This window comes from Electrophorus electricus, chromosome 9 (genome assembly GCF_041902795.1).
Source record: "Electrophorus electricus isolate QZ-2024a chromosome 9, ASM4190279v1, whole genome shotgun sequence".
NCBI lineage: Eukaryota > Metazoa > Chordata > Actinopteri > Gymnotiformes > Gymnotidae > Electrophorus > Electrophorus electricus.
Genome location: NC_137505.1, coordinates 7,167,958 through 7,195,685, shown reverse-complemented (window position 1 = coordinate 7,195,685; position 27,728 = coordinate 7,167,958). Strand labels below are relative to the sequence as shown.

At 45.8% G+C, this 27,728-nt stretch overlaps 3 protein-coding genes across 8 annotated transcripts in view; 1 reads left to right on the top strand and 2 right to left on the bottom strand.

The window, feature by feature from the left end:
• The window catches only part of slc49a4 (solute carrier family 49 member 4), a 30,930-nt gene extending 22,462 nt beyond the window's left edge, over nucleotides 1-8,468 (bottom strand). Inside the window, exons 1-2 of the mRNA XM_035523020.2 lie at nucleotides 7,999-8,468; nucleotides 2,761-2,854 (exon numbers count right to left, since the gene is read on the bottom strand). Of these exons, the coding sequence (XP_035378913.2) occupies nucleotides 2,761-2,854; nucleotides 7,999-8,335 (431 nt within the window). The 5' untranslated portion in view covers nucleotides 8,336-8,468. The remainder of the gene's footprint in view (nucleotides 1-2,760; nucleotides 2,855-7,998) is intronic.
• A 97-nt stretch (nucleotides 8,469-8,565) lies between these two features.
• Nucleotides 8,566-16,904, top strand: hspbap1 (hspb associated protein 1). Of its 4 annotated transcripts, none has more exons than XM_027024389.3 (8): nucleotides 8,566-8,685; nucleotides 9,272-9,457; nucleotides 10,301-10,485; nucleotides 12,362-12,498; nucleotides 12,855-13,026; nucleotides 14,895-14,978; nucleotides 15,469-15,579; nucleotides 16,010-16,904. In XM_027024389.3, exons 2-8 carry the CDS (start codon nucleotides 9,274-9,276, stop codon nucleotides 16,475-16,477), a joined length of 1,341 nt encoding a protein of 446 aa, XP_026880190.2. In that variant the 5' UTR covers nucleotides 8,566-8,685; nucleotides 9,272-9,273; the 3' UTR covers nucleotides 16,478-16,904. The 4 variants fall into 4 exon arrangements, with proteins under 4 accessions (XP_026880190.2, XP_026880191.2, XP_081577109.1 ...); XM_027024390.3 differs by having other exon boundaries at nucleotides 8,573-8,691; XM_081720983.1 differs by having other exon boundaries at nucleotides 8,626-8,817; nucleotides 12,859-13,026; nucleotides 14,912-14,978.
• On the bottom strand, nucleotides 16,873-27,068 carry slc15a2 (solute carrier family 15 member 2). 3 transcript variants are annotated; one of them, XM_027024387.3, is made up of 23 exons: nucleotides 26,769-27,068; nucleotides 26,119-26,162; nucleotides 25,781-25,868; nucleotides 24,746-24,887; nucleotides 24,536-24,628; nucleotides 24,344-24,443; nucleotides 24,153-24,243; nucleotides 23,942-24,019; nucleotides 22,910-22,992; nucleotides 22,741-22,824; nucleotides 22,545-22,634; nucleotides 22,223-22,267; nucleotides 21,977-22,012; nucleotides 21,670-21,758; nucleotides 20,918-20,999; nucleotides 20,680-20,805; nucleotides 20,247-20,411; nucleotides 19,179-19,225; nucleotides 18,807-18,914; nucleotides 18,332-18,428; nucleotides 17,808-17,951; nucleotides 17,632-17,736; nucleotides 16,873-17,553 (listed from the first exon to the last, which is right to left on the bottom strand). In XM_027024387.3, exons 1-23 carry the CDS (start codon nucleotides 26,782-26,784, stop codon nucleotides 17,365-17,367), a joined length of 2,142 nt encoding a protein of 713 aa, XP_026880188.2. In that variant the 5' UTR covers nucleotides 26,785-27,068; the 3' UTR covers nucleotides 16,873-17,364. The 3 variants fall into 3 exon arrangements, with proteins under 3 accessions (XP_026880188.2, XP_081577107.1, XP_081577108.1); XM_081720981.1 differs by lacking the exon at nucleotides 26,769-27,068 and adding an exon at nucleotides 26,416-26,732; XM_081720982.1 differs by lacking the exons at nucleotides 24,746-24,887; nucleotides 26,769-27,068 and adding an exon at nucleotides 26,416-26,731.
• Between the last annotated feature and the right edge of the window lie 660 nt (nucleotides 27,069-27,728).

Sequence of the window (27,728 nt, the reverse complement as noted above, 5' to 3'; positions counted from 1 at the left end):
TATTTGGTGCACAAATAAAAGGCACAATTTTATCTTCAACATCTTGCTAGTGATTTTCAGTGTCTTAAGGAACTGTATGGGTTCTCTGTAATGTAATTCTTTCAGTCAAACTTCACTTCTCTCAGTAAAGTCATGTAGCCAGTAATGAATAATTAAGAATTTACTGGTTTTGTAAACATCAAACTAGCTGCTGTATGCCTGCTCGTTATGTATAATTTTTCTCTCTCTCAAAAACCGTCCCACCAGCGAGTGAGACGAGAGCGCGCCTCGGCGGCGACGGCCATCCCTTCCACCGGGGCGTTTCACGACGCAGGCGCTCGTCTGCTGTCCAGGCCGTGGACTGCGCTGATCTCTTGCTATGCCAGTGCTGACACCTACTGGCGGGGAAGTAAAGGGGCTTCGGGTTGGGGGTTTGTCTCGTATTTAAAGGCTTGCGATCCCTTTGTGTTCGTTTGATTGCAGATTAGAGAAACAAAGGTTTTGAGGGCGACACGACGGGCCGAGCACAGTGAACCACTGCATCACCTCTGCAAAGATATGCGGGCGGGTCTCAACAACCCAGAAACACGGTACATAAATGCAGAGTTGCTTCTCAAATCGCACCTTCACAAAAACAAATGTCCCCCTGCGTGAATGGCAGGCGTCTGAGCAAACTCTCTCTGCTCCAGCCATGCGATCAGCGTATAATTCTGACAAATATGGTGCGACATAACATGATTCGGACGAATCTCTGAGGGTGAACGCTAACGTCAGACTTTAGTCTGTGTTTGTTGGTTTAGTGTTATAACGTCCCGTTATAACGACTCAGCCTGCGGATCTTGGTACACACCAACTCCTTTGGCTGGTTGAGAGTCTCCACTCGCTCCAACCACATATCAGTTTTAGCTCCAAAACCGGTTTCCTATTTCGCACTGGTTAAAGCCACATACGGAAACTTGCAAACTGTAAAATGTAATATTCCGGTATCCTTATTGATTGCATTTCCATTCCACTCCAAACAAGGTATGGGAGACCTTCCTGTTTGGCACGGGAAGCAAACCAGGACTAGTAGGCCCCTTCCTGTCACATTGTTGCTCTGAGTTGTTGATGGTTTACAATTTAGACTGCCTTACAAAAAACGCAAAGTCAAACTGCCAAAGTTTTAAGGCCAGCAAACATAACTCCTAAGGGCCTTCATGGTGAGCACCTGCTGTCTCTAGTCATTGCCTTCATGTAACAGCGACCCTGTCACAGAGAGCGTGATCAACCTCACACACAGGAAATTCAGTCATTCTTCTGGTCTGCCGCTGTGTCAGTTTGAAATCACATGCTGAATAATTCAATCAACATTCCCATATATCTAATTAAGAAAACACGGTTGTGCCTCAACTGATATCCTAAAATGTAGCTTTATGCCGTCTGAAATGAGCTCATTATGAAAGGTAATAAAAAAAAAAAAAAAAGTATATGGCAGATTAACAATTGCAAGTCTAATGAAATTACTTCATAAAGTCGTTCAGATAACCTTGCCAGGACCAGACGAGCAACTTCTCTGAGGAAAAAAAGGAGTTCCCCCCCCCCCCTTGGACTGTAATGCTCATGAAGAATGTTTTTTTTTTAATAATTTATTTTTCAGCTGTTATGTTTGCTAAGCAAGGCATTTTAAAGGTTGCTTCTCCTTTTGTGCTGATTTAAACTGTAGTTAAAGGACGATGGGGCAGGACAGAAGACAGATGACTAAAGACAAAGTAGAAAATATTTCTTTCAAGGAAAACAGTGATGTTAAGCAGCACATCCGCGCTAGGCATCCAACCTGTGATACGAGGAACAAGGAACGTGCCGGTACATGGTTCTGGCTCAGTTTCGTGACAGTAGGTGCAAACTCCAGAAGGTTGACAGTCCTTGTAAGCCCGTTCAACCATCGCGTTCTAAAAACATGAGAAACGGCATCTTCCTTTCCGGGTGGAAAAGGCTATTCAGGCGGTGGTGGGTCCAGAATTGATGCACCAGAACCTCACTCTCGTGAGGTGTTTTACGGTGTCCAGTTCACTGGGACCTGCTGTAGTGAGATTCGTCCCCAACCCGAGGATCTGCTTTGCCACATACCTGCGGTCACAACCTCACACATGCTGAAGGGGCAGAAGTAGCGAGTGTATCTAGATGTTAATGCCACAAACTAGTTACATATGCAATTATGCAGTTTTACAGAGGCACGCGGCTGCAACCGAGTCATCGCAAGGATAAATATTCCAGTCACCACAAGCTCCACACCTACACCCGCCCCCCTAACCCCACACCTATCAAAGATTTAGAAAAGCAATATCTATGAAAATCGTGTTTCGCTGGCTTCACATGGACTGTGCCCGCACTCTTACAAGGATATCGCGTTGCACTGTATCGACCTACGCTTGCAGGATGTGTATGGCTCTTGGACGTTTCACTGACCCACGATGTGACAAAGATCTACAAATCTCATCACACACACACACACACACACACACACACACACACACACACATCGTGTGTGTGTGTGTGTGTGTGTGTGTGTGTGTGTGTGTGTGTGTATTTTATATATATATATATATATATATATATATATATATATATATATATATATATATATATATATATATATATATATATATATATATTTGTATGTATTTATTTATTTATTTATTTATTTATTTATTTATAACTCTCTCTGACCTTTTTCCTCAAACTGTTTTCGTTATGAGCGCAACGCAGCACGAGCGTGCCGCGCGGATCGGAGTGGAGTCTTACCAGCGTCTCAGCTGCAGGTCCGGGATCGGGACGCTCCGCAGGGTAGAGCCCAGCACCATGAGTAAGGCGGCAAGCAGCAGAGAGGTGCGCAGTCCTGGAGCACCCCACGGGAGAGACCGGCAGGGAGACCAGAGGGGAGACCAGTTAAACTCATTCGTTCTCATAAACACATACCTATCATTAAAAAAAGCCTCAGTACACACAACGCGATTGTAGAATAGATTGTAGGAGAAAGAGCAATCGTTTTAATAATTCTGCTACATATAGACGTGCATTTGCTTATAAATGGACAATAAGAACGAGGCAGCTGATATCAAAGTGATGTGTCACAGTTTTCTGTGTTGGATATTAGGCCTCGTCACTGGATTTGTGTATTGGGGAGGGTATCTGATGTCTGCAACCCTCGGTCATGATGGATACTGAAACCAGAACTGATTTCTTCCTGCAATACTGGCTACTGTAGCCTGAGGTGGCTTTCTGTGGCATCAGAAATTTCCTTGGGGGTCATAAGATGCAGTTTGAGATGAATTTGGAAAAATGTGTCTGAATGATTTTGCTACAGGCAGGGACAGGACGGCACAGTAAACTCTGATCTTTGGGTGGCGACGTGCTTCTGTATGTAGATCGCAATCAATAAGGCGCCGGATTCAATCTGTGAGTGTCCCCGCGTGTCCTTGAGATAGCCTAACCACCGCTGTGAATGAGCGCAGGCCTCGGTGACGGGAACCTACTGTAGTGGAATGTTTAAATCTTGAGCAGACTGAACTGTCTGTCAGTTCCACCTCCGCATGTCAGGTCACTTCCCATTGAAATTCACATGACCGTCATTTCGGCAAAGCCTGAAGATTAATCTTCCCTTTCTGGCTGTTTTACTTCTGTCAGAAGTGGTGAAATCCCGTACGCCGCAACGCTAACGAAAGCCAGCCTCAGGAAAACCGTGGAGGCCGCCTGACGCACGCGGCCGACACTTTAGGTGCTCAACGCTCTCCGAGACAAAATCTGTAGTCGAGTCACACCCAATTTACAGCTGTGTGAGAACTGAGGAACTCGATTTGCAGGCACTGACAGAGGAAGGTGATCTGCACACGGAATCCTAATCAGTACTCATCCTCTATAACGGACAATGTCCTTAAGCTCTGAGGTCATGAACGCCTCCAGGTCAATGTTTCATCGAACTCTCATTATTAATTGAATTTTAATTAAAAATGTCATCATTGCGGGAGGACGACAGCCGGTTCTGGAAGGCCATGAGGAACGCATGCTTCGTAGAAGTGGGACGGTGCGTATGTGGCAAATGTATATGGACGCCTGACAACCAAGGCTTCTTGAGCATCCATTCCAAAACCACAATCCTTTTGATTCACCCCTCTCCCCTTTGTGGCTGTAACAGTCTCCGCTCTCCTGGCATGAGTTCCATGAGATTTTGGAGGATGATTGTGGGAGCATGTGCCATTTCAGTCAAAAGACTCAGTAAGAGTCTTTTGCAAGATTGCAAGATTTTGTACAAGAAGGCCTGGCTTACAGTCGATGTTCTAATTAATCTCAAAGGTGTTTGAAACCCCATCTCAAATGGGGTTGAAGGTAAGGGGCATTTAATGGGGTGTGCAGTTCTTGGTTCTGGGCAAGTTGAATTCCTCTAGATCACACTCGTCAAACTACGTCTTTATGGGCCTCACTTTTTGCGCAGGGGCACAAGCATGCTGGAGAATAAATTAATTTTGCCCAATGTCATAGCAATAACATTACCTTTCGCTAGAAGTAAGAGGCCGGACCCAAACCCTGAAAAATAGCCATGATCCTTTCTCCATTATAACTTCCTGCCGGCGATATGCATTCCAGTAGGTAGCATTTTCCTGCTATCTGTCAAACCCAGATTCATCTGTCAGTCTGACAGAACACGAAACATGATTCATCACTTCAGAGAACGTTTCCACTGCTCCAGTGTACACAAACCTTTGTCACTCTAGCGTATGTTGTAACTGTACAGAGTATATGCAGTAATAAACGGCACATTCCCAAAACATATATTGTCAGGGGCAAGAATTTTCAGCGCTCGCAGTATAAGAGCACCGAGTGCATGTCAGATGCTCTGACTAGTCAGTAGTTAAGTCAAAATGTAGGTCACGGGAGTTTGTTTGGAGTGGTTTAGGGGAAATGCACAGTGAACTGTAATTAACACGCAATGAGAATGTTGCTCAAGGCATTAAACCCAGCGATGACTTCTGCCATATTCCTGCAGCTCTGTCCAGTTTATTGTGAGCCACATTGCACAGCCAGTCTACAGCTACAGAATCGGCTTCCCGTGGTTATCTTTGCCACAGTGAGCTCTAGGCTGATTATAAAAGTCTTGACCGCAAGTACGTGAACCGAAGAAAGCGTGCGTTCGAAAGGCGGTGGGTAAAATAACAGAGGAGGGGAGAAAAAGTGGGCAGAAAACAAGACAAGGAAACGAAAGGATAGAAAAGCAGACCCCAGGCTCTACAGCCGCCCCCAAACGTGGAATCTCTCATCTCAGCCCTTCATAACCATTTGTAGTGGTCCTCTCTCCCGCTTTCTCTTGCAAGCACACCAAAACATGCACGTAACCATTAACAGAGCACTGAACACCCTTCTATAATCCCTGCGTTCAGCAACAAGCAGCCTATATGGTGAGATTTCTTTGAGCATTTGAGAACAATGGTAAAAGCAATCCTCTCAATCCTGGTCTGCCTCTTCAGCAGACATGGGATCTACTCGTTTTGTTACGCAAGAGCGATTCCAGAAATTTGGTCTACGAGGGTGAAACTCGGAACAGCCGGTACCTTTTCCTTCTGTGATGGGTTTTAATCTGACCTGAGCCAGATTAAATATGCACATACCCCACAGACACATCCAGGGGTGCTTAATGGGGAGTAGGGTTATTCTAAGGCTGGGGACACGCTAAACTGACACTGAAGAACCAACACCAACTGGGAGCGACTGATGACCGCATTCCATCAGCTCACTGTTGCCCGCCGTATAGCTGATGACTGCCACGCACACGTGTTCTGCGCCTGTGCGAAAGACAATAACTCAAAAGAAAACTTCTTCGCAAAGATGCAGGCATCTTATAATGAGTATACTGAATTATTATAATGAACATACTGAGTTCTTATGCATATACTAAGTTCTTATAATGAGTATGCTGAGTTCTTATCATGAACATACTGAGTTCTTATAATGAGTATGCTGAGTTCTTATGAATATACTGAGTTCTTATCATGAGCATATTGAGTTCTTATGCATATACTGAGTTCTTATAACGAGTATACTGAGTTCTAATGAGTATACCAATTTCTTATGAAAATACTGAGTTTATAATGAATATACTGAGTTATAATGAGTATACTGATTTCTTATGAAAATACTGAGTTCTTATAATGAGTATACCCCATTCTTATGAATATACTGAGTACTTATGAGTATACTGAGTTCTTATAATGAGCATACTGAGTTCTTATAATGAGCATACTGAGTTCTGACTCTCCCCTCTTCTTGAACTCCTTCCTTCCATAATTGTAACTCGCTTTGGATAAAAGTGTCAGCTAAATGCTATAAATGTAAATGTACTCTGAAAGAAAGTAATGAAGGGCAAGCTTGAACTGTTGCACCTGTTCTCTAGAGGGTTAGCTGCCACTTTCTGTGCAGCCAAATATAATGTTAGTCTAGCACACTGCCTTAGCAGATCTAGTCACAAAACAAAAAAAACTTAGCAGTTTATGTCTATATGGTCCCCATTTAAATAAAATTTGGACTGAACAGCCAATCAGAAAACTCCTTCAGAGCCAATATCTGATGTCAATTAAACTTGGGCAATCACCCACGATGGCACTAACGAGAACCTCCTAGGGCCAACAGTGCACAACGCACAACACTGCATATGAGTGACTGCTGGTCACCGATGCCTTCCAACAGCCTGACGCCCTCCAACAGCTGACCGTTGGGTCAGTGTGTCTCCAGTCTAAGGGTCTGTAAATGGCAGGGCCCCTAAAAAAATTTTTGAATTTTTTTTTTTTTTTTCCACTGGGCCCAAAGTTACATCTTTTCATGGGGCCCCAAATCCCTGCTACTCCCCCTGGATGCACCACAGTACATCACAGAGGTTCATTCATTTTATTTATTCAGTCACTTACTTACTTGTTTTAATGGGAGTGAGGAGACCTGACAGCTCTGAACTGCAGTATCTGTGTCTTTTCAAGGCCATTTTGACATACAAATTACGTCACAAATCTGTATGTGCAAATGGGAAGCCCAAAGAGGAATTAAACCCTTTTGATTGCATAATTCTACCACAACATGCCATTCAAATTTCTTAAAGATTCTCGTTTGAGGTTCTTTATAACACTCAGTCATTTTTATGCTAGTGTCTGTCATCTCAGAAGGATCACCTGATGACTGTTGGTAAACTACCATGTGACTGCAAGCATAGGTTTGGCAACAATCCAATGTCAGGTGCCACGGTTACATTACGGTTATCACGTGTTTTAACAAAGAATGCATTTCCACTATTTGAACTTCTGTATAAAGATTAGAAAAACCTGGAGACATATGCCCCACTGAGTACCCATGACAGCCTCATTTTTTGGAAGAAGGCGGCCCTCCAAAATTAGCGTAGCTCAGTCAACGTGCCGACTTAGCACCATCCATTTCACCACTACTCCACCAACCTACATTTAGCATTGTGTTTCCCTGATATCGCTAATGATGCAGTACAGCGTGACTGAAGGTAATAGGCGCAGTCTGTATTTTAATTAAAGGAGCGTGTTTATTCGAGTAAGTAGTTGTTGAAAGCAACGAGAGGCTAAGATGCTGAAGAGTCACGTGCTTTCGGTTCATTCTGAGCAGGGCAAAACAATGTTTACTTATGGTACCACTAATATATAATTTATATATATATATATATATATATATATATATATATATATATAAATAAACTATGTGGATAAAAACGTCTGCCAAATACTGAAAATGTAAATGCAATGTAAATGTCCTGAAAGATCTGACTATTTAAATATTAGAATAACCTAAGATGTGACTACTGTATCCAGTTTTGATTTTGACAGCTAACCAAATCAGGTTGTCCCAAAGGTACTACTCAGTGTTCAAAAACGAATGCTGTTCATTTATTCTTTGAATTACATTTAGTCGTTGAATTAAACGGTTCATTAAACCACCAACTGAATCACGAGAACAATGATATCTAGACCAAAACCAACTCACCCTTCTTATCCATCAGCCACACAAAAAGAAGCCACGGGATGTACCCCACGGGTCCCCAGATAACCAAAACTGCGACGTCTTTTGACGTGAACCCGAACGCGTGTTTGGCGGAGTTCTGTATCGGGCCCCAGGTGTTCCACACCATGCCTTGCAGGAATCCGAGCGTAGAGAACAAGGCGAGGACGACCCATCTCCTCCCAAACACCCTGCTGCTCCCGGGCTGCTCCCTGCTGCTCCCGGGCTGCTCCCTGCTGCTCCCGGGCTGCTCCCTTGCCTCCGGTTGGCTTGGAGCAAGCAGCGGTTCTCTCTCCCCCTCGGTGCTTTCCACGGCACCCATTGAACCGACTCGGTGTTACGTTGGTTGGGTGTATTTCTGAAAGTCTCGTACGTTAAACAATAATTAAAAAAAACAACCATACAAACACCTCTTCGTCGGTCGATTCCCCAAACAAAAACAACCGCCGTCAATTTGTCACAAAACTTTACTGCGCATGCGTTGGTTATGAAGGGAAATGATGTCATGTTTGAAACTGAAACACGCTGTCCGCCATGTTGGATTCGAGCGTCCTTTATCAGAGCGTCGATGTCGAGGTTGCTAGAGCCGGAATGGCCGTGTTTGTGCTTCATCCGTTTGTTTACGAGGCTTAACGACACTCAGGTTTCTTTTGTGGGAGTCTAAAACCAACTGTGAGGGTTTGTGGTGTTTTGTTTTGTTTTAGTTGGCTTTTGCACGCCATGCAATTTAAATGCTTTTATAAAGACAGACCACCTACAAATGGAAAATAACAACAGTTGACATTAACGAAATCCTTTTGAAATGTACGTCTCACTAAAAGTTAGCGATAGCTAACTAGCTAGTTAGTTATTCATCTCAAAACGATTGTTTAACCGTCTTTAATCTGCAGATTTTTCAATTCCATTGCTTAAAGCTAGCTTAAGCTCAGATAATGTATCAATAACGCATATAGAGTTGGCTATTCTCTAGTGACATGTGTAAAGTTTTCTAATTATAAGGCTACAGCTACCTGAAGATGTGAAACTAGGGCCAGCTGCATACAGAGCAGCACGGAAGAGAAACCACTCAACGTTTGACAAAGACTTTGTGTTTTATACTTTACTAATCAACCGTTAAAATAATACTGAATCCAGCTGTCGATCCATGAGGAAACGTATGCTAATATCTGTAAGAGGTACCGCCAAGAAAGCAGAGTGAAAATGCGACCGGCTCTGGAAACGTTTGTGTGAATGTATCTCCTCCGTGTGACCTGTGCAGATATGGCCACTAAGCCCTTTAGCCCGGAGCAGTCGCAGCGGATCCTGCGCTCTCTGCGCACTCCAGCAGTGTTTCTGGGCATGACCGACGACTGGCCAGCCAGCGGCTGGACTCTGGACCGGCTGGCACGCTGTGTGGGAGAGAAGTCCACGTGTTTTCGCCTCGGACCACGGCGCAGGGAGAAGGGTGAGTGTAGTCACCGCTCGTCCTCTGGAGGGAGACCTCTCCGCAAATGAATGTCTTTTGTGTGGTGCATACAAACTCTGAAAATGGCATTCTCAGTGAGATAAGATTAAAACTGAAAATGCCAATTTTCTCTTGGGTTTGCAAAAGTGGCTAAACATTGTTGGTGTTTGGGTACTATTTGTACAGTTTTCACTGCTTAGCACAAAATGGCACAGTGCTTATATAATCCATGTTGTTTAGTGTAACATTAGTATGAACAAAACAACTTTGCTCTACATGTCCTATTACGAGAGTAATTAAAAACTTATCACAGTGCTCACCTTAGTAGAGAAAACCTTTTAAAATGACTTTTGTTGTAAGCATAAAGGCAGAAACTGAGATTCGAGATTCCGAGAGCTTGGTTTAATAGGACTGCCAAGCCTGTTTCTCCACTGTTCCTGACAACAGACACCCCGTATGTCAGAAAGTGTGATTTAACACACTTCATCACTGCCGATCCAGCACGAGAACTGATGTATTGCTGGAACATGAAGGAGAGCGGACCAAACCGTTTTCTCGATTTGACTGAAAAATAGAAGAAGGAAAAAAAACGCTTACAAAAGGAATGAAGCAGAAGATGGGGAGGGGGGAAAAAAACCTCGTTATTACAAGCTACGTTTGATTTTTCAGGTTGTAGAGATGAGGGCGTTCTTCAAACGTGCTTCTGAATCGATAAGTATTACATTTAGTCCAGAATGAGCAGTCACTCCCTTGAAATGGCCTCTGAGGCCCCATCGATGGCAGTTTGCGGTCTCTCCCTCAGCTTTTAGCTCTTGGTTCCACGTCTTTGTCTTTCTTTGCCAGGTCCTCTCTTTGAGACAGAGTGCTCGTATATTGACGCAACCCTTGCCGAGTTTCTTCGCTGGACCGGCGGATGCAGGGACTCCTCTGTAGGCCTGTTTGCCAACTTCCCCCTTTCAGAGCACTGGGCTTACGCGGACTACAAGTATGTCGCCGTGTTCTTTCAGGAAATGCCCACCATGTTTAAGGTAACCACTTGCTATAACTACATTCAACGTTGCCCTCTGTTTCTGTGTTCTGTGCCAATCAGCCACATCTTATGAGCTGCCAGAAAGTTTCTTACTACCCATTTTTTATTTGCATCGCACTGTCCTGCGCAACTGCAGAGATTTATAGTTGGCGGACGCCACCGTTTTAATAACAAAAATACAATTATGCTGCATTCATAGAGATCGATATTGGCCAAGCAGTTACATTTGCAAGCCCAGTATTAGAAGAGTGGGATGTGTGCACGTTTCTCCTGAAATCAATAGTCATTCTTTGTACTGCCAGACTAAATTATTTGCCTGTCTTCATCATTCTCACTTAAGCACCTTATGTGAGTATTCACTGAATGCCAAATTGCACTCATTCTGTGTTCGTATGAAAAAATGTTTTTGAAAGGCATTCTAAAAGAAATTAACACCATCAAATCCTTTCATTTCTACCTCACAAATGTAAGTTGGAAAAACCGAAGCTCTGGGTCTGTGGTGCGGTCTTGTGCCGTGTCTTACAGTCTGGAGTCAGATGCCATACGCCACTTCACTTTGGCTTTCATGCTCCGTGTCCAAATTATACGACTTGCTATCAGTATTTAATCAGATGTAAAAGTTCCTCATGGAGAAATCTACTGTGATCTCTTGCAGTCTGTTGTCCACTGAGGATCATCATCTAATGGGAAACCAGGCTTACCAGTAACAACAACCAGTTCTTTCTCTCTAGTTATATTAATAGTGAGGTTTAGTTTCCAAATGTTCTATTTCTAAGCTTAGAAAATAAAGACTTGGATCACATTTAGGCAGGAAAAATGAGATTGTTCTAAAAATTAAAGTGCTGGCAGATGGTGATCAATTTTTTAAATTCCAATATCGGTGCCCATGTGTGCAAAAACAGACTGCACAGTATTCTAGTCCATACCTGATTTTCCAAATGCATATTTCTTGTCCTGATCACTGGTCCAGAAGACGTGTATGAGTGAAGTTTGGAGGATATTTTTATCAGCAGCAGGAACAAGCAGGGTTTTCCCCCAGACTATGTCTCTCTGGCTCATGCCCACTGTGGTCTGTGATTGGAATGATTTTTCACGTGGTGATCAACATTGACTTTTTGTGTCCTCATCTTTAATGATTACCGTATGACGTTCCCTGAAATCACATGTCCTTAAACCAACTATAGCTCCATTTCTGTGATTTCTGGAAACACAGAGAAACGGAGCAATAAATCACACGGTCCGTTTTCCCAGCTGTGGATGGCGTCTGACTCTGACACATTCAGGCTGTGAACGGTACCATTTAAAAAGTTGCTCTACGGTTCACCCAAGATTGCTTTGACCTGAATTTGTGGCTCTGGTGTTCTCTCTCACTTATAAATGGTAATAAATGCTCATGACGTGCCAGTGCTCTGTCCTTGGACAGCAGGCCTGCCCAAGCCAAGCCCTGGGAGACTGGCAGGCATGGGCCTTTCTCCGATGATGAATAGAGCCATTTAAAGGTTGCTGAAAGCCGTCTGTGGTATACGTTCTCCTGAATATCGTTTCTTTGTCCAGGTTGCTGGGCACCATTGCCGAGCAGTTTCTCACCTTTTTGTTTTTCGTTAATTCAAAAGAAGACCGATTGGCAACCCAGATAGTTCAAACATGCAGAAGGGGAGTAAATATGGGCATTTTTCATCTTGCTTTTTGTCACATCCACCCTGTTATGGGGCTACAGACGAAATGATGAATGCCAACACACACAGGTGGCCGTGCACCGTGGGCCTTTTCTTTTAAGGGTGGAATTTGTCCATTTCATGACATAATGACAAACATGCTTCTTGTCGATTGAATGCCTAATCGATGAGCCAAACGAACGTCGACCCTTGTTTCAGGATGTGGTGTGGTCGGACTTCGGCTGTCCAGGCCGGGATGGCCGGGAGAGCACCCTCTGGATCGGCACGGGCGGTGCCAACACCCCATGTCACATGGACTCCTACGGTTGCAATCTTGTTTTCCAAGTCCAAGGCAGGTAATGGCACCGGGTTGTTCCTCCACACCCCACCTCAGAAAGCCCACAGAAAAGCCTTCAGGGCTGTGAAGAAGCCTTCAGGGCACAGGTTAAGGCGAGATTGGTGTGCACTGCCAGTGAGGTTTCTCGATCCTTCCATTATAACACCACCATTTTACATTTCCAAACACACCGCATCTGTCTGAGATGAGAGGGATAGTGCATCAGAGAAGATGCACTGCTGGGTGTTTATGAACGACATAACGCTGCTGCTGACTGAGCTGTGTTCAGTAAGACCTCTTCAGTCTTACACTAGGGAAGCTGCCATTGGTTGGCTCCATACTAATAAATAACAACAATTATCTTTCTTTTTTCAGGAAGCGGTGGCATCTTTTCCCCCCTGACGATGCTAAACACCTCTACCCAACGCGTATACCGTACGAGGAGTCCAGCGTGTTCAGTCGGGTCAGCGTGGTCCAGCCTGATCTGGGCCGGTTCCCGGCTTTTCGACGAGCCAGGGCCCACTGTGTCACTCTGCACCCAGGCCAGGTAAAGAACATCTGCTCTACTGTAAAATCACACAGTGCTTGTCACAGTGTTGTTCAGGCAAACTAAGACTGTTTGCAGTAGTAATCACCTGATGCCCCACCTTTTTAGCTAATAATGTAGTTAGTGGTGGGTGTGGGTGTGTGTGTAATGTGAGATGGTTTTGCTGCAGTGAATGAAAAACTGACCTTGAGTTTTACACAGTAACTGGAAACACAGCAGACGAACAGCGATCCCTTCGTCTTCTGCCGTTGTATACAGCACTGTCAAATCAAATTGGGTTTTTGTGCACGCCTGTCGCACCTGCTGAGACGTCAGGGCGTAGTGAAGTTGGATTCCATACCGTCTTCACATCAGCATACAGCGATTCACAGGGCTGCCTCTAAACCCTGAAGGCCTGCTCCTGGAGGTCCGGCCCGTCTGAAGTAGTGCCTCGCGTCCTAGTCGCTGTAGAAACCCACACCGAGTGTCTTGCGTACAGTTGTGGGGTCGTGCGTAAGCTGAATGTCCTGGTGGAGTGACTAGTTGCGTTAAAAATGCGCTACTGTGTTTAGGCGTGTTTGGAGATGATAGGTTTCTGCTCTACAACCCCCCCCCCCCCCTCCCCTCAGGCCCCCAGCCATGAGCAAAAAATAAAGAAATAAAATGTCAGTCTTTTTTTTGGCTTTGTTTCGCACACGTTCCTTTCCTCCTCTGTTTTTGTACCCCTTTAACCCGTGTTCCTTTGCCAAGACAAGTGCGGGAACAAGGTTGTTTATCAAGATGTGTTCAAATGCAGCAAAGATTTCACGTCTCCGTGCGACGTCAGCGAGGAGACCTTCTCGCCACAAACCAAAGCAGGGTTTGTTTTTTTGGGGGGGGGGGTTTTGCATTCCAACTTGGCACACACAAGATGGAATATGTACAAGATCAGCTGCCTTTTCTTCACTGGATATGAAACAGTCGTGTGTGTGTGTGTGTGTGTGTGTGTGTGTGTGTGTGTAAGCATCTGTGGAGCTCGCACTCTTTGTGAGGCGAGACGGTGGTGAGGTAATTAGTGGTAGGCCAACACAGCGACCGAGCTCTCCGGGAGCGCTCGCACTTTCCCCAGCATACTAATGAAGCCGGCAGACACACGCTTCCATTCTCACCCCGCTGAAGGCTGCTCCACAGACGCACAGCCAAAGCTCGCAGGGCGGAAGGGGTTTTTTGTACGCCACGGCTGTGCCCACATACCCGGCTTAGTATGAAAAGTTCGAAAGTTCAGTCAGGCTCTCCCCAGCGAGTTGAGTGGGCTACGACAAACGTTTTTTTTTTTCCATTGTTGTCAGAATAGCTTCACAGAATGATTGCAGAATTAATTTAATCTGCTCTGTTGCAGGGTGAGGTTTCTTATTCCTAGTAACAAAGTATGTTTTCTGATTTAGAATGTAATGTCCATAGTTTAAAAACCCAGTTCGTGGAAAATTGACAGAGTGCAGGGATGAGCATTACAGAGCCATCCAAACATCGATTAGACACTGTCCAATTCAGTGAAAATAAACGTTATACATGAATTGGCGTGACAGGACACCGCTGCCCCCTAGTGGCGAGCAGAGGAGTGGCAAGCACTCTGCATTTGTATTCTCTGCCTGCCCGAACACACTCGAGTCCAGAAAGCTGCAGAGCTGATGGAGTGCTCTAACCTGCTCTGTCAAATAACTACGGGTGACTGAATCCACACCCGTTGACATCCCGCAGCAGATGCTGCAAGGACTCATCCCAGCCTGCCTCTGGTCATGTCCCACTTCTGGCGGACGTGGCGCGCACCCTGTGCGATGCTGTATTTGCTGTCTCCAAATTCTGGACATGAGCTTCCCCTTTCTGGTGTGGATCTGTTTCACTCTGTTTAGGTGCTGTTTGTCCCTAGACACTGGTGGCACTACGTGGAGTCCATCGACCCGGTAACCGTCAGCGTGAACTCTTGGATTGAGGTGGTAAGTTACACATGCTTTGAAATTCATATGCTGGCATCGTTTACATCACCTGATAGACAGCTGTATCAAGGTGTTTGCAACATTTAAGGTCACGGTTTGATTTCCAGAGAGCGCACACTTTACATTGATGGATATGAGAGTTACTCTGGATAAAGGTGCCTGCCCATCACTATGAACACCTCGATTAGGCCTTCCGTCCCGGTTTGAGGCACATGACTGCTCTGTCCACAGTGCCTGTGTCTCTCTGTGACAAATGGAGACACTGTCTTCAGATACTTAGGAGTTTCAGGATGGACACTGCAGTTCCCCTCTGAAACTACCGTTGAATAACGCATGCAGGCCATCATGTCCAGCGCAGTCTGCTGCGCTCCACCAGGGTCAAACGGCTGGTCAATCCTGTGCAACTCGCAGACCTTTTAGAGGGGTCAATAACGGCCATGCTTATCCTCCCAGAATTCCCTGGTGGTCACTCTGCCATGTTCCCATGCAGGCAGCGGATGATGAGGCTAGGGTAGGAGAGGCTCTGTCCAAGGTCATCATCAGTGCACTGAAGACCACTCCTAGCATCGACAACGAGGACAACTGGCTCAACCCTACCGAGGTATTTACACCAACATTAGATCACGACGGTCTGCGCAGGAAAAGACGTCAGTGAGTGTCCTTTCTGCGCTTTTTTGGACCTCTTCATTTAAATTTTTTTAGGAATAGCTTTTTTTTTGTTGTTGAGCTCATCACCTGACATCCTGCAGATGGCCTTTGGTTATTTTTGTTTGGTTTCCGTGGTGACGGCAAAGGGCATAACCTGTTCACGACAAGGAACCTGAAGGTTCAGCTCTGTGCATGGACAATAGCCTTAAGGCTGGGACCGCAGAGTACGAGCGATGTTGGAGACCGTCACGCTGCACAGCACAGCGCGCTGACCTAAGATCTGCGTTTTTTTTTTTTTTAAGAAAATGATCCCTTTAGAGTTGTAGTAAGTGGCTATAATTACCCAGAGGAAATCTGACGATTGTGTCTGGTTTGTGTTGAAGGAAGAGGTCACGTCGCACGACCAGAACATGCGGTACCTGAACCTGGCCGTGAGGGCCTGTGCGGAGCATCAGGGCACGTCTGCGGAAGCACGGGCTGACCCAGCCGCCCGCAAGCGGGACTCCGGCGGCCATGCGAAGGGCCTGGGTGCTCAGCTGGAGCCTTCCGACCCGCCTCCCTTTGGGCCTCACCTCATTCCGGTCACGCGCGACGCCGACCCGCCTTGGAAAGTCACGGCCTCGGACCCCATAGAGGCTCCTGTGTCCAAAGACAAACGTTCCCGTTTCCCTCACAGTGGAACGAAGCCTGCAGCGGAACACGGCAGGGGCGGCGAGGAGCAGGGCTGCGTCTCCACCGACGACGTGCTGGACTGTCTGCTGCATCCTGACGTCGTTGCCCTGGTTACGCAGCTTATGTTGGACAGGCAAAGGGAGCTTGGCGCAGATATCTTGCCTTTTTGCACCACATGAACTGTCGATTAAAGTGTCTTGACTAATAAAGCCTACCAGCTCTCAGAAAAAGAAACCACGCTCGTCTCACTTTGTCCGTTTCGTTGCTGATAGGCGTCTTGCGCATGGAACAGGCCGATTGGAATCTGAACGGTCCGGGTTGCTTCTGAGCAGTTCAGGATGGGGTGGGAGACTGGAGTTGGTGCGTAGATTCCCTCCTCTATCCGTGCTGAGCTCAGCGCTCTGCTCGGCCATAACGAGACGTCCTGCGCCATTCTGCATGTGTAGCGATGCTAAGAGGTGCAGAATTGTACCCAGCGCCGCGGATGGAGTGCCGCCAACCTACAATGCCACACCTGCTGGGAACCATGACAACATGAGGCGTAAAAACGTCAAACTAACCAGGCTGGAGAAAGTTACATTTTATATATGAATTTTATTGTGCATTACAGAAAGGAACAGTAATATTAATTGAAACGCAACTGCTGTCAGGATAGACTGACTGCAGTCATTTACATCAGAGGGCAAGCGACATTATTTACAATGATGTAATATAATCATTGTAAAAATAGCAGTATCAAATGATGTATGTGTATATATTTAGATTTCTAAAGTTATTCAAAATATACATCCATAAAATGTAATAAAGTTTTTCATAGTTAATGTACAGTTATTATCCTATCAGCTTCTGTCTGAAGCAGACGCTATGATAAAATCCCTGGGTAGCAGAGATCAACTAAGGATCTCACAAGAGTCTCGGAATGACTGAACAGTTATCCACAGTCATCCGACCGACCCGGACTGTTTGAATGGCGTCTGACTGACAGAATTAACTTTGCTATGAATTTGTGTATATGCATCTGAGTTATCCAGAGGGGATGCCATCAAAAGCGTCGGAAATGGTTTTGCTATATCCTGGTACTCTTTGGCGTATCGCTCTTGCAAATGCTCTCTTTTTCCTTCTTGAGGACATCCACGTTGCCCGCGTCCTCGTTGCCGAGGCGCCCGGGGTCCACGTAGGTGTAGAAGTAGGCCATGATGGAGAAGATGCCGCTCACGGCGATCAGCAGTGCCGCGAACAGCAGGAACTCCATCCACTGCAGACGACAAACGCAGCGTGACTCTGAGCACGGCGCGAGCGCCGGAGCGTCGCACGTCTAAACGACGCTGCTTACCTGCTCCAGGCCGGCTCCCTCTGCCACGATCAGGACGATGACGTTGCCGAAGGCCACGGTCATCAGCCATCCCGCCTGCAGCACTGACTTCATGCTGACCGGAGCCTAGGGGAAGCGCAGTCGGGTCAGCGCGGGAAGCTAGCTGGACACAACCCAAAGCGAGTCTGTCTGCCCACCTGCGAGTAGGAGAACTCCAGGCCAGTAATGGAGAACATGACCTCTCCTGCCGTAAGGAGAACGTACTGGGGAATCTGCCAGGCGATGTGGACGTCGTTGGCTTGGACGTCCTCCATCTTCTTGAGTGCGAGGTTATCTGGGTCCTGTACGACAGCAAGAGGCTGGCAGTGAACCCGAGCCTGTCTCCCCTACCCAGCATGGCAGCGGACACACTGGGCCTGAGCCTTCGTACGTGACTGGGACACGGTGCCAGTGAATATTATGACCAATAAGCGCTTGAAAATGCTGAATTTAGAACAGGTGGGGAATTCAGTACCGTTTCCAGGACTATCGAGCTTATGAGCTGTGTCCTTTAATGCTGTCTGTGTTATAACTGCAACTGCCAAAGACACGGTTACCATAACTGGCCTGTGACATTCTTTGAACAGCAAATGTTTCTTAAATTTAAACCTAACGCACAGCGACCTTAATGTAACATTGAGTGTGCAGTAACACCTTAACCATGAAGGACAATAGAATTTACCTGCTGGAGAATGACTGTGTACGAAGCCCCGAAGTCTAGAAGTCCCAGATCAATATTATACTGTTTGGAGTCTGAAATGCTGTCTACACTTGTATATCTGCAAAGAAAAGTATCCGTGCAAGGCGAAAGGAGGCAAAGCAACATTTAGTCTGAGTATCTGGAGAGCATTCAGAAAGAATCACTCCCTCTTCTGCACAGAATGAAAGGAGAAAATATCCAGACTGCCTGTTATACGAGGCCCATGATGGTCATGTTCGCTCTGGGTTAGCTGGCATGGTTTCCTTTTGTGGCTCCTGACTGAATTTGATTGTCTGTGTGTCAGTAAAGGTTGTCTGTATAGACACACATACACAAGTTGATATCTGTGCCTTTATGCTACTCACGTAAGGCAGCTGTGGGTCTATGAAAGGTGTTAGAACATAAAAGTGTCTCATGACTGTCATCGGAACTGTAGGTGTGTGTATAAAACACTCACTGGCCTCTTTCGACAGCTTTGGTTGAAGAAATCCCATAAGCGCTTGGTACATAGAAAGCTGCACCACCTACAGTTATGGTGAAATTTTCTGAGCGGGTATTAATAAACCTGGAAAATGAAAGGTGGGGAGGGACACCTTAATTCGCACACCTTAATTCGTTTTCATAATGTGGTGCATGCAAGTGCAAGCTATCTGAGATTATCTCACTGATAAAAAAAAGTGAAAGTTTAACCACACTGTTAAAGTGTGACTACAGACAGTGTGGTGGAAAAAAACACACATCAATCTTTTCTGGTTAGTGTGGCAATTATTCCGCATTTAGATTTTAGGGACGATAAAAAGGTCCCTCATCCCCAAGATAAGGTCCTTACCTCAGGAATGCCTCTCCGTGCTCCGACTTGGTTATCTGATCTTCCACCTGGATTTTAGCGACACGCGTTATCAACTTGCTGCAGTGACAATACTCAACAAAAACTAGATAGCAGGTTGGGCAGGGAGTGGACAAAGTGATCCAGTGATAACAAACGTCGTCAGTGCTCCGACTGCTCAAGACACCCGAGTTGGACTAAGACTCTCTGATGACTACTGCTTTGGCGCGACACATTCTCGTACTCAGTCACGCCACAACCAGTCAGGTGGAGACAGTAGTTATCAGAGAGTCTTAGTCCAACTCGGGTGTCTTGAGCAGTCTGAGCACCTTTTGGCTACGTGGTACTACGGCATGGCCCGAATTACCCTCCAGATTTAGGGGTAGATGCACTTTGGTGTGTATTTATTTCCTTCTGTGAGAACACTACAGTGCGAGTAGGGACATCGAGCTGGGGCTAACGAGCACGCTGGATACAATCGGTCACGGCCGAACTGATTTCCTCGCCGAATTACTCGCAGAAGTGTGTAACGTGAGAAAATAAAAATACAAGTGCATGTGTGTCTTCTGCATTTGCGTGATGCAATGAAGCATCAGGTTTGAGGTTAACAATTCTCTCATCCTCTCCTTACACACACACACACAGCAAGGAGTGCACTGGCCTGGGTCTATGTACATACAAGCCTCCAATTAAACAGGCGATCGAGTTCGACTAGAAGACAACTTCTGTTTAATAAATGCTTATATTTATTTTCTGTCATAACATGCACACTTTAGTATCATGTAGCTCATGACGTGTGTGTGTCGGTCTTTAGACGCTGCACCAGAAACAGACATGGTTGTCCAATATTTGGTCAAAAAACTCAGCAGAGTTTGGCGTGTGGTGCCACGTTCACATGGATGTGTGTAGTGTGGAAACGCCATCAGGTCTAGCGCTCCAGACAGCGACAGGCTATACACGCTTCAGAAAGGGCCCATAGATTTAATGCACTTGGAAGCCTGTTAAAATGTTCAGATGTAGTCGTGTGGGTTATGCAGATTTTAAAGGGGCACGAGGAATCTTTCAGCTCACCAGTTTGCATGTAATCCCGGGACTGTCGCTGTGTATAACCAGGCTATAGGCCGTGTGCTCAGTCAAGTTCAGGTCACAGCTGTAATCCATTCCGTGGTGAGTGACAGCGATTTGGAAGAGCCGGTGACTGTCGTTAAGTGGAAGACTTGTATAGCCCAAAGGGTCCTGGAGGCACAAAGACATTTGGAGACTTGTTAACGAAAGAAGCAGCTCTTATGCAACCTCTTCAGTTCTTTTCTGAATGACCAAATAAAACTAACACAGACTAAAAACGGTACATAAATACAGGAACTTGCTTGTTGGGTTGTTTACTTAGTAGTGTTTTGTTAAACATTACAGGAATGAGGAAACCGAGAAAACATTAAAAGAGCAAAAATCTATTAAAATAGATGAATAAATAAGAAATAATAGCATTTAGAGCCATTTGTAGCACCTCGTATGATTTTATTGGCTCGGCAAAAATGCTGTGTCCTGGAATTCGTACGGAGACGTCTCCGTCGGCAAGGTTAAGTACTTGCATGAGGCACTCTTGGGCTTGAGGAGGTTGCACAACAGTTTTCTGGGTCAAAAAAATAAAAGGAGGACACTTAGTACCGAGAATTGCTACAGCAACCATTACGTCTCGTGAATAATGCCGCGCTGTGTTGGAAGAGTTTAGATGTTTGGCATACGATGACATTGAGTTCCACGACGGTAGCAGCGGCGAACGCAAGTGCAGCCAAGACCATCCCTGCAGTCATCTTCCTCAGAGGTCTGCACAAAGACAAGACACAGGCCCATCACCTCGCGCCAGGAACCGGGTCCTGGCGCAACACGTGACCTTTTTATGCACTCTTCCTTTAGCTTTGCACATGCACATAAAAATAGCAAAAAGCATTTATATGCAGAGCTTGTATGCAATAATACATAACGCAAAACACATCCACGCGCACTTGCAAAGTCGGTCGACAGCCGACAATACATTTTCTAGGGGTCATAAATACAGTGGATACTGTTTAGCCACCGAGCCGTACTTATAGTTTTGAATAACTGTTTGTTGAACAGCAGTTACTCAAAACTCAACATACCTGAGCTCTGTCAGATTCGCACTGTGCGCTGAATCGCTACACAAACTGGGTCACTGCAATAATTCACTTTTATATATAGAAATGAGTATTTTAAGCAGTTCATGAGGTCCAGAAGTGTGGTCATCAATGTAGCATCTTTAGTATTTCTGTGCAAAATTAAAAGGTCAATAACTTTCCTAATCATTTAAACAAAGTGTTGGTAGAATGTTGACTCCCCTGGCTAATACACCAGAGATTTTCAGATAATACACACACCTGGAAATAACCAGCACAATCTTTTGTGCAGTCGGACAATAAAAAGCTGGAATCCCTGTACTGCAAATAGATTTTAAACTCGATTAAGTGACTTCGCTTACGTGAGCTTGACCCGACAGAGGCTGACGAGGGGGTAGACGCCCATGTCAAAGACAGGGATGAACAACAGAATCATCAAAGCATTCAGCATCTTAACAGGGAAAGGAAACCAAGACACACAAATGGCCCAAATGATTGTCACAATGTGAAAACCATAAAAACATATTGCTTATAAAAGCAATGACTGAAATTTTGTTGCTCAAGTTTCCTGATAATTTCTTAGTAACGTCAGTCATAAAAAGGTAGATGTCACTGAGCTATAGTTGTGTAACAAAACTGCTGAGGTTTGTGAGCATGTGTAGCTCGTACCTGCATTTGGTCTGGCTTGATTACAAATGAGCCGCCCTGTTAAAACAAAACATTAACTCATGGATTTGAACAAAATTTTACTTAGGAGTTTAAACTGAAATGCAAATACTAAAACAAGAAGTGATATGGAATCTCCCACCGCCATGCAAGTTCACAATTACGCGTGCGTGACGTATTTACTATACACATCACATCACCACCCTTGCTGTGAAAACGTGCGCTCCCAAAAAACGTCAGAGGACTTACAAAATCCATGTTCATCCGAGTGGCCTGAAGAGTCCATCGGGAGCCCTGACACCAAACACAATGAGAAGGAACTGGTCATGGCACTACAGAAAAAAAACGCACCGCTCTGCCATTATCAGACAGGTCCACGCAATCCCGCCATTTTGTCCTGACCATCATCACCACTGTGTCTTGGAACACTGGAATACCGCTAAAGATGGAGGTTTACAGAAGACTTGGTCTGTGCTGCATCACCGCTGCTGACAGGTTAACCCCGAAACCGAATTAAACGGCTGCTACAAGGGGGCGTGGTTTTTATGAGGTGGGAGATCGAGACGTCTACCTGTTGGTCGAAGAGAGCCCAGAACATGGGCAGCGGGATGTACAGGGCCAGAACCCTCAGAACCATCTTGATCTCCTGAATGAGCTGTTTCTGGAAGGAACGAGGACGACACAAAAACACAAAGCACCGCGCGTTTAGAACACACCGCCTCGACCACCTGCAGGTCGCAACAATCTAAAAGTGCGTGCGCTGGTACCGGGTACTTCTCCTGGGCCCAGTCTAGCCAGTGCTCACGCCTGGGGCTGTTCCTGGGGCTCCACCATCGATTGTGTATAGCAAACTGGTCAAAGCCAAGAAACAGAACAGTGATCAACGCAACTTGCTTCGCTTCGCGTGAGCCAAACGTGTGCGAGGAGGTTTCTTACCCCGATACACCTGCAGACGTTCACCAGGACGTTCCCCTCACGTGGATTCTTTTTATACATTCCGCTGCCAGCAATGAAAACCACTGGACAAACAAGAACGGTCTTGAGAATGGCTTACAACTCAGGGTCAAGCACCTGTTAGGCAGTGACCCTTAGCCCTCGGCCAGGAATGGCCTGCTACTACTCCACAGTGCATGGGGTGCAGGTTTTGCATACGCACATACAGATACGTTTCTACACGTAGCTTGGTCATCACTGTAGTTTAACAAGAATATTATCCTCGGTACAATTTTTTGGTCACAAAAATTCAGCTACAATATTGGAATGGAAATTATATTTTGTATTTAGTCTGCAAGGAATAGCTGAACTAGCTTTTTAGCCTAAATATCTTTGTGCACAACAGGGTAAATGTCCCCCCCCCCCCCCCCAACGTTCACGTTTCATATTCACGTGCAGTTACTCCCTGCATATTATGCTCACAAACATATGTACAAAGCAAAAGCTTTGAACACTGACAATATCTAGCACTTCTGACTTTGATCAAAACCAATCTGCTCATGTGAGATGCCAGTATAATCAATCCAGTCACTGCACTTGAGTACATCAGCATCATCGCATCTACAGGAAAAAGTGGCCGATAGCCGAGACGCCCAGGGTGTATGCGAGGAGAACAAACCTGGTTTCAGTGAAAAACAAACTGGAAGAGACCATACCTGGTCTCTGGAAGAGCAACTAAACTGGAAGGGACCACACCTTAGATCTTAATGTTTCAAATGAGGTAAAACTGCCCAACCTTGAGATCCTGGAGAAGCAATATGCCTGTGCTTTATGAGTTTACTGTGGTTCCAGAGTTTATATGGAGTTCAAAAAGAGGACAATGACCCATGCAGAGTGCTGACTAAAGGCACTTCAGCCCTGCAGGTGTGTAATTACAGCTCAGCAGTGCGGACTGTCCAGGTATGTCTCCTTCTCCGAGTTGGGGGGGGGGGGGGGGGTACGTTGAGCAGCGCATGGCACTGCTGACGTACTTACCAAGAGCAACGAGCATGAGGGCAGCGGGAACCCCGAACGCCAGAGCGTAGCAGTCTCCCCCGAAACACTGAACGTCACCTGTTAACGGGACGCTCACGGTTCAGCTAACCACAGGTCATTTACACTGGAACTGTGCATTAGCAAGAAAAGCCATCATCACCATCATCATCGTTTTGAAGAGGAACTAAAAGTTTATCGCGGTGGGGCTTACTTCTCAGAATGGGTGTGATGATGGTCGACAAAACGCTTCCTGCATTGATCGACATGTAGAAGATTGAGAAGAATTTTGTCCTCTCCTCAGTCTGAAGAAGACAAAAAGGCCACGAACGTGACTGATTACAACCAGGAGAGCATTTCAGGAAGTGTCCATGCTGACGACTAGCTGCGTTGTGACAATCTCACATGCTCCTCCTCGAACTGGTCTCCCCCGAAGGCTGCCACGCAGGGTTTAATGCCCCCGGTCCCGAACGCGATGAGGCCCAGGCCAAGCATGGAGAGAGTTCTGCACCAAAGCACCAAACGCATCGTCAACCCAGCACACGTGACGCCACATGACGCACAAGCTCAGTTCACTCACACACACTGAATGCTTACATGTGTAACGTGTTGTCGCCTACATCCGGAATAGCTCCGACAGACTTTACCACATGACCGATGACATACACAACGGAAAGATAGATGATGGTTCTGTGAACACAACAGAAAGACCGACATTCTGACAACCCTTTCGGAGCCCATACATCCCCTGTGGGGTGAGCTGGCTGACGGCTGCGTCCTGCGTCCTGCTACTGCGCTGGAGCTTACCTGAATTTCCCCAGCCACGAGTCCGCTATCAGGGCCCCCAGTAGAGGGGTGAAGTAACACAGGCTGGAGAAGGCGTGGTACACAGCAGTGGACAGGTTATTGTTCCATTGCAGGTAGTTAATGAAGTAGAGAGTGAGCACCGCTTTATGGAGGAAAACACCCCAAACAAACAAACAAACAAACAAACAATACCACAGCGCTCATGAGATTACAACCATATCCCCATTCCAGATCCTTCCTCATGCTTTTGCATGGAATACTCTCCTATGGAATGTGTATTGTCAAAAGGAGAAGGAAGGGTTTGATTAATGTTATATACATTCAGCCAGGTTAATTATTCTAGGTGAGGTAAGTCACATTTATGATGTCTACTAAACTTCTTTATCCTGGTTATTGTCCTGTTTGCACTGGAAATTTATATTTTTTAAAATATGGCAAATATTATTATGGCATTAAGGGGCTAGGCAGACATAATACAAGCCAAAGATTATAAAACGTATATTTAATAATACTGAATGTGATCACGCCAATTGACCAGAGCAAGTGGCAGTGGGCACAATGCCAGAATCCTCTCTTTTTGAAAGACCACTAGACAAAACTATAGTCACTGCTCACTAGCATTACTGACACTCTGGAGGTATTAGTAAAGTTCACTAGCATTACTGACACTCTGGAGGTATTAGTAAAGTTCACTAGCATTACTGACACTCTGGAGGTGTTAGTAAAGTTCACTAGCATTACTGACACTCTGGAGGTATTAGTAAAGTTCACTAGCATTACTGACACTCTGGAGGTGTTAGTAAAGTTCACTAGCATGACTGACACTGGAGGCGTTAGTAAGGTTTACTACCATTACTGACACTCTGGAGGTATTAGTAAAGTTCACTAGTATTACTGACACTGGAGGTATTAGTAAAGTTCACTAGCATTACTGACTCTGCAGGTATTAGTAAAGTTCACTAGCATGACTGACACTCTGGAGGTATTAGTAAAGTTCATTTCAGCATATTAGTAAGGTTTATACTGTTTTATTACCTTTCATTCCATAATAGGAGAACCTCTCACAGAATTCATTGACCACAATGAAGCCGATGCTAACTGGGTAGTTGGTCCCACATATTTTCTGTAAGAAAAATGTTTTTAAAAAGTCAACTGACAGAGTCTCCTTCGGCGTCAACATACAGCAAGTGTTTACCTTTATGTTATTAGGGGGCTTTTCCAACACTTAATAAAACCCATATGCAAGGCGAGGGTATCCAGTTCCCCGACTTCGTGACACAGGGTCATGGTGAATGAACCCATAAGAACCAGTCTGAGTGATGTGGAGTTTCTGCACACTGCAGTGATCGTGCTGTGTGAGAAGAGCATCTTACCGGTGAGCGCTTCGCTCTGGTGAGGTGGGTCCTCTCTTTGTTTTCTAAGGAATAACAACCAAAAACACCACATTAGGTCTTTTTTAAAGGCATTAAGTTAACGGTGTAGTTAACAGACAACAACCCAACGCTCGTATCTCTCCTCTGGTCTGTTATGTCATATTAAAACAGGTATGGAGGGGACCATTTAGGACCATCTATGTGCTACATGAAAGGCTTGCTTGTTGGTTTATTAGATGACCTCCTGCAGAGTCAGAGGAAGGTTTGATGTTCGATTTTTTAGCATTTCTCACTCACCAAATCTACAAAAACCACGATAAAAGACTGTTTGAGTCCGCGAGACACGGCCCGGCCCAGGGTGTCGCACGCTGGAGGATGCCGTTTAGGAGCTCGGGCCACTGCAAAGTGAACGACGCGGAGTGTAAACGTCGCTAAAGCCCGAGGAGGAAAAAGGCATTTTCAAGCAGACGGCCTTCTCCAAACAAAGTGGGAAGCGTCGCTGCTACTTCTACAACTGCGAACGCAGAAGCACGACCGACGCGCAGTCTTCGTCGGAACGGCACGACACGACACGGCGGAGAGATTAGCACGCGCGAGCTCCCTCCAAACGCTGGACGCCCGTGTTCCTCGCGCGCGGCGCAGTCCCTTACCCGTGGCGTCCCCCATGCCTTCACGCGCTGCGCACTCCTCCGACACGCGCCAAGTCCCGCTCCAGAGTGTGCGGCTCCGAGCTCGAGCGCGCTTCTTGTGGTCCTGGGGTTTGGTATGTGTGTGTGGTTTGTTTTTTTTTCTTCCGCTTTCTGTGGTTAATGTTCCACTCTTGGACGACACAACGATTACCTCGAACTGACTCGTCCACTATCTTGTCGGGAACCAGTAACCGAACGGGTGACACGCGCCGAGGCGAACCCAGAAGCTCACGTGAAATCAGATGCGCGGACGAAAACAGACCTCTCGGGCGCGCGCGCGAGCGCGCGCTCTTTCTGTGGACCCGTAAATGCTAAACATTCCCATGAACAGTTGTTGCTTTAAAACTTTGTTACTTCAACGTAAAATCAAACAGACCGTGTGCAACTAAAGTGAATTAAAAATAACAATGAGACAATCATTTCCATAAACATTTGCATCGCACAGGATAAGTGGTGATGAGACACATTTACATTTTCGGCGTTTTGAAGACGCCCTTATCCAGAACGACTCACGAAAGTACTTTGCCATCTACTCATAGAACACATCCTAGTACAGTACAGTAGGTTAGAGTCCCACATACCAGTGAACTACAATACTGTAGAAATACAGGGATCACTGCTGGGGCCTAGAAGTGTCCCACATACCAATGAACTACAATACTGTAGAAATACAGGGATCACTGCTGGGGCCTAGAAGTGTCCCACATACCAATGAACTACAATAGTGTAGAAATACAGGGATCACTGCTGGGGCCTAGAAGTGTCCCACATACCAATGAACTACAATACTGTAGAAATACAGGGATCACTGTTGACGCCTAGTAGATGCAAAATTAATTTATGTACTATATCAAACAACAGTTCAGCATTTCCACAGTTCCAGGATAACTGATCATTTAAAACTCCAGACAGATGAGTCTG

What these genes read in the sequence shown, in the direction of transcription:
- hspbap1 (XM_027024389.3), top strand. Translation starts at nt 9,274, where the DNA reads ATGGCCACTAAGCCCTTTAGCCCGGAGCAGTCGCAGCGGATCCTGCGC. An exon ending in GTTTTCCAAGTCCAAGGCAG is followed by an intron (nt 12,499 to 12,854) that starts GTAATGGCACCG and finishes TTCTTTTTTCAG; the next exon opens with GAAGCGGTGGCATCTTTTCC. An exon ending in TGAACTCTTGGATTGAGGTG is followed by an intron (nt 14,979 to 15,468) that starts GTAAGTTACACA and finishes GTTCCCATGCAG; the next exon opens with GCAGCGGATGATGAGGCTAG.
- slc15a2 (XM_027024387.3), bottom strand. An exon ending in GGGCCCAGGAGAAGTACCCG is followed by an intron (nt 22,635 to 22,740) that starts GTACCAGCGCAC and finishes CGTTCCTTCCAG; the next exon opens with AAACAGCTCATTCAGGAGAT. An exon ending in TCAAGCCAGACCAAATGCAG is followed by an intron (nt 21,759 to 21,976) that starts GTACGAGCTACA and finishes TTCCCTGTTAAG; the next exon opens with ATGCTGAATGCTTTGATGAT.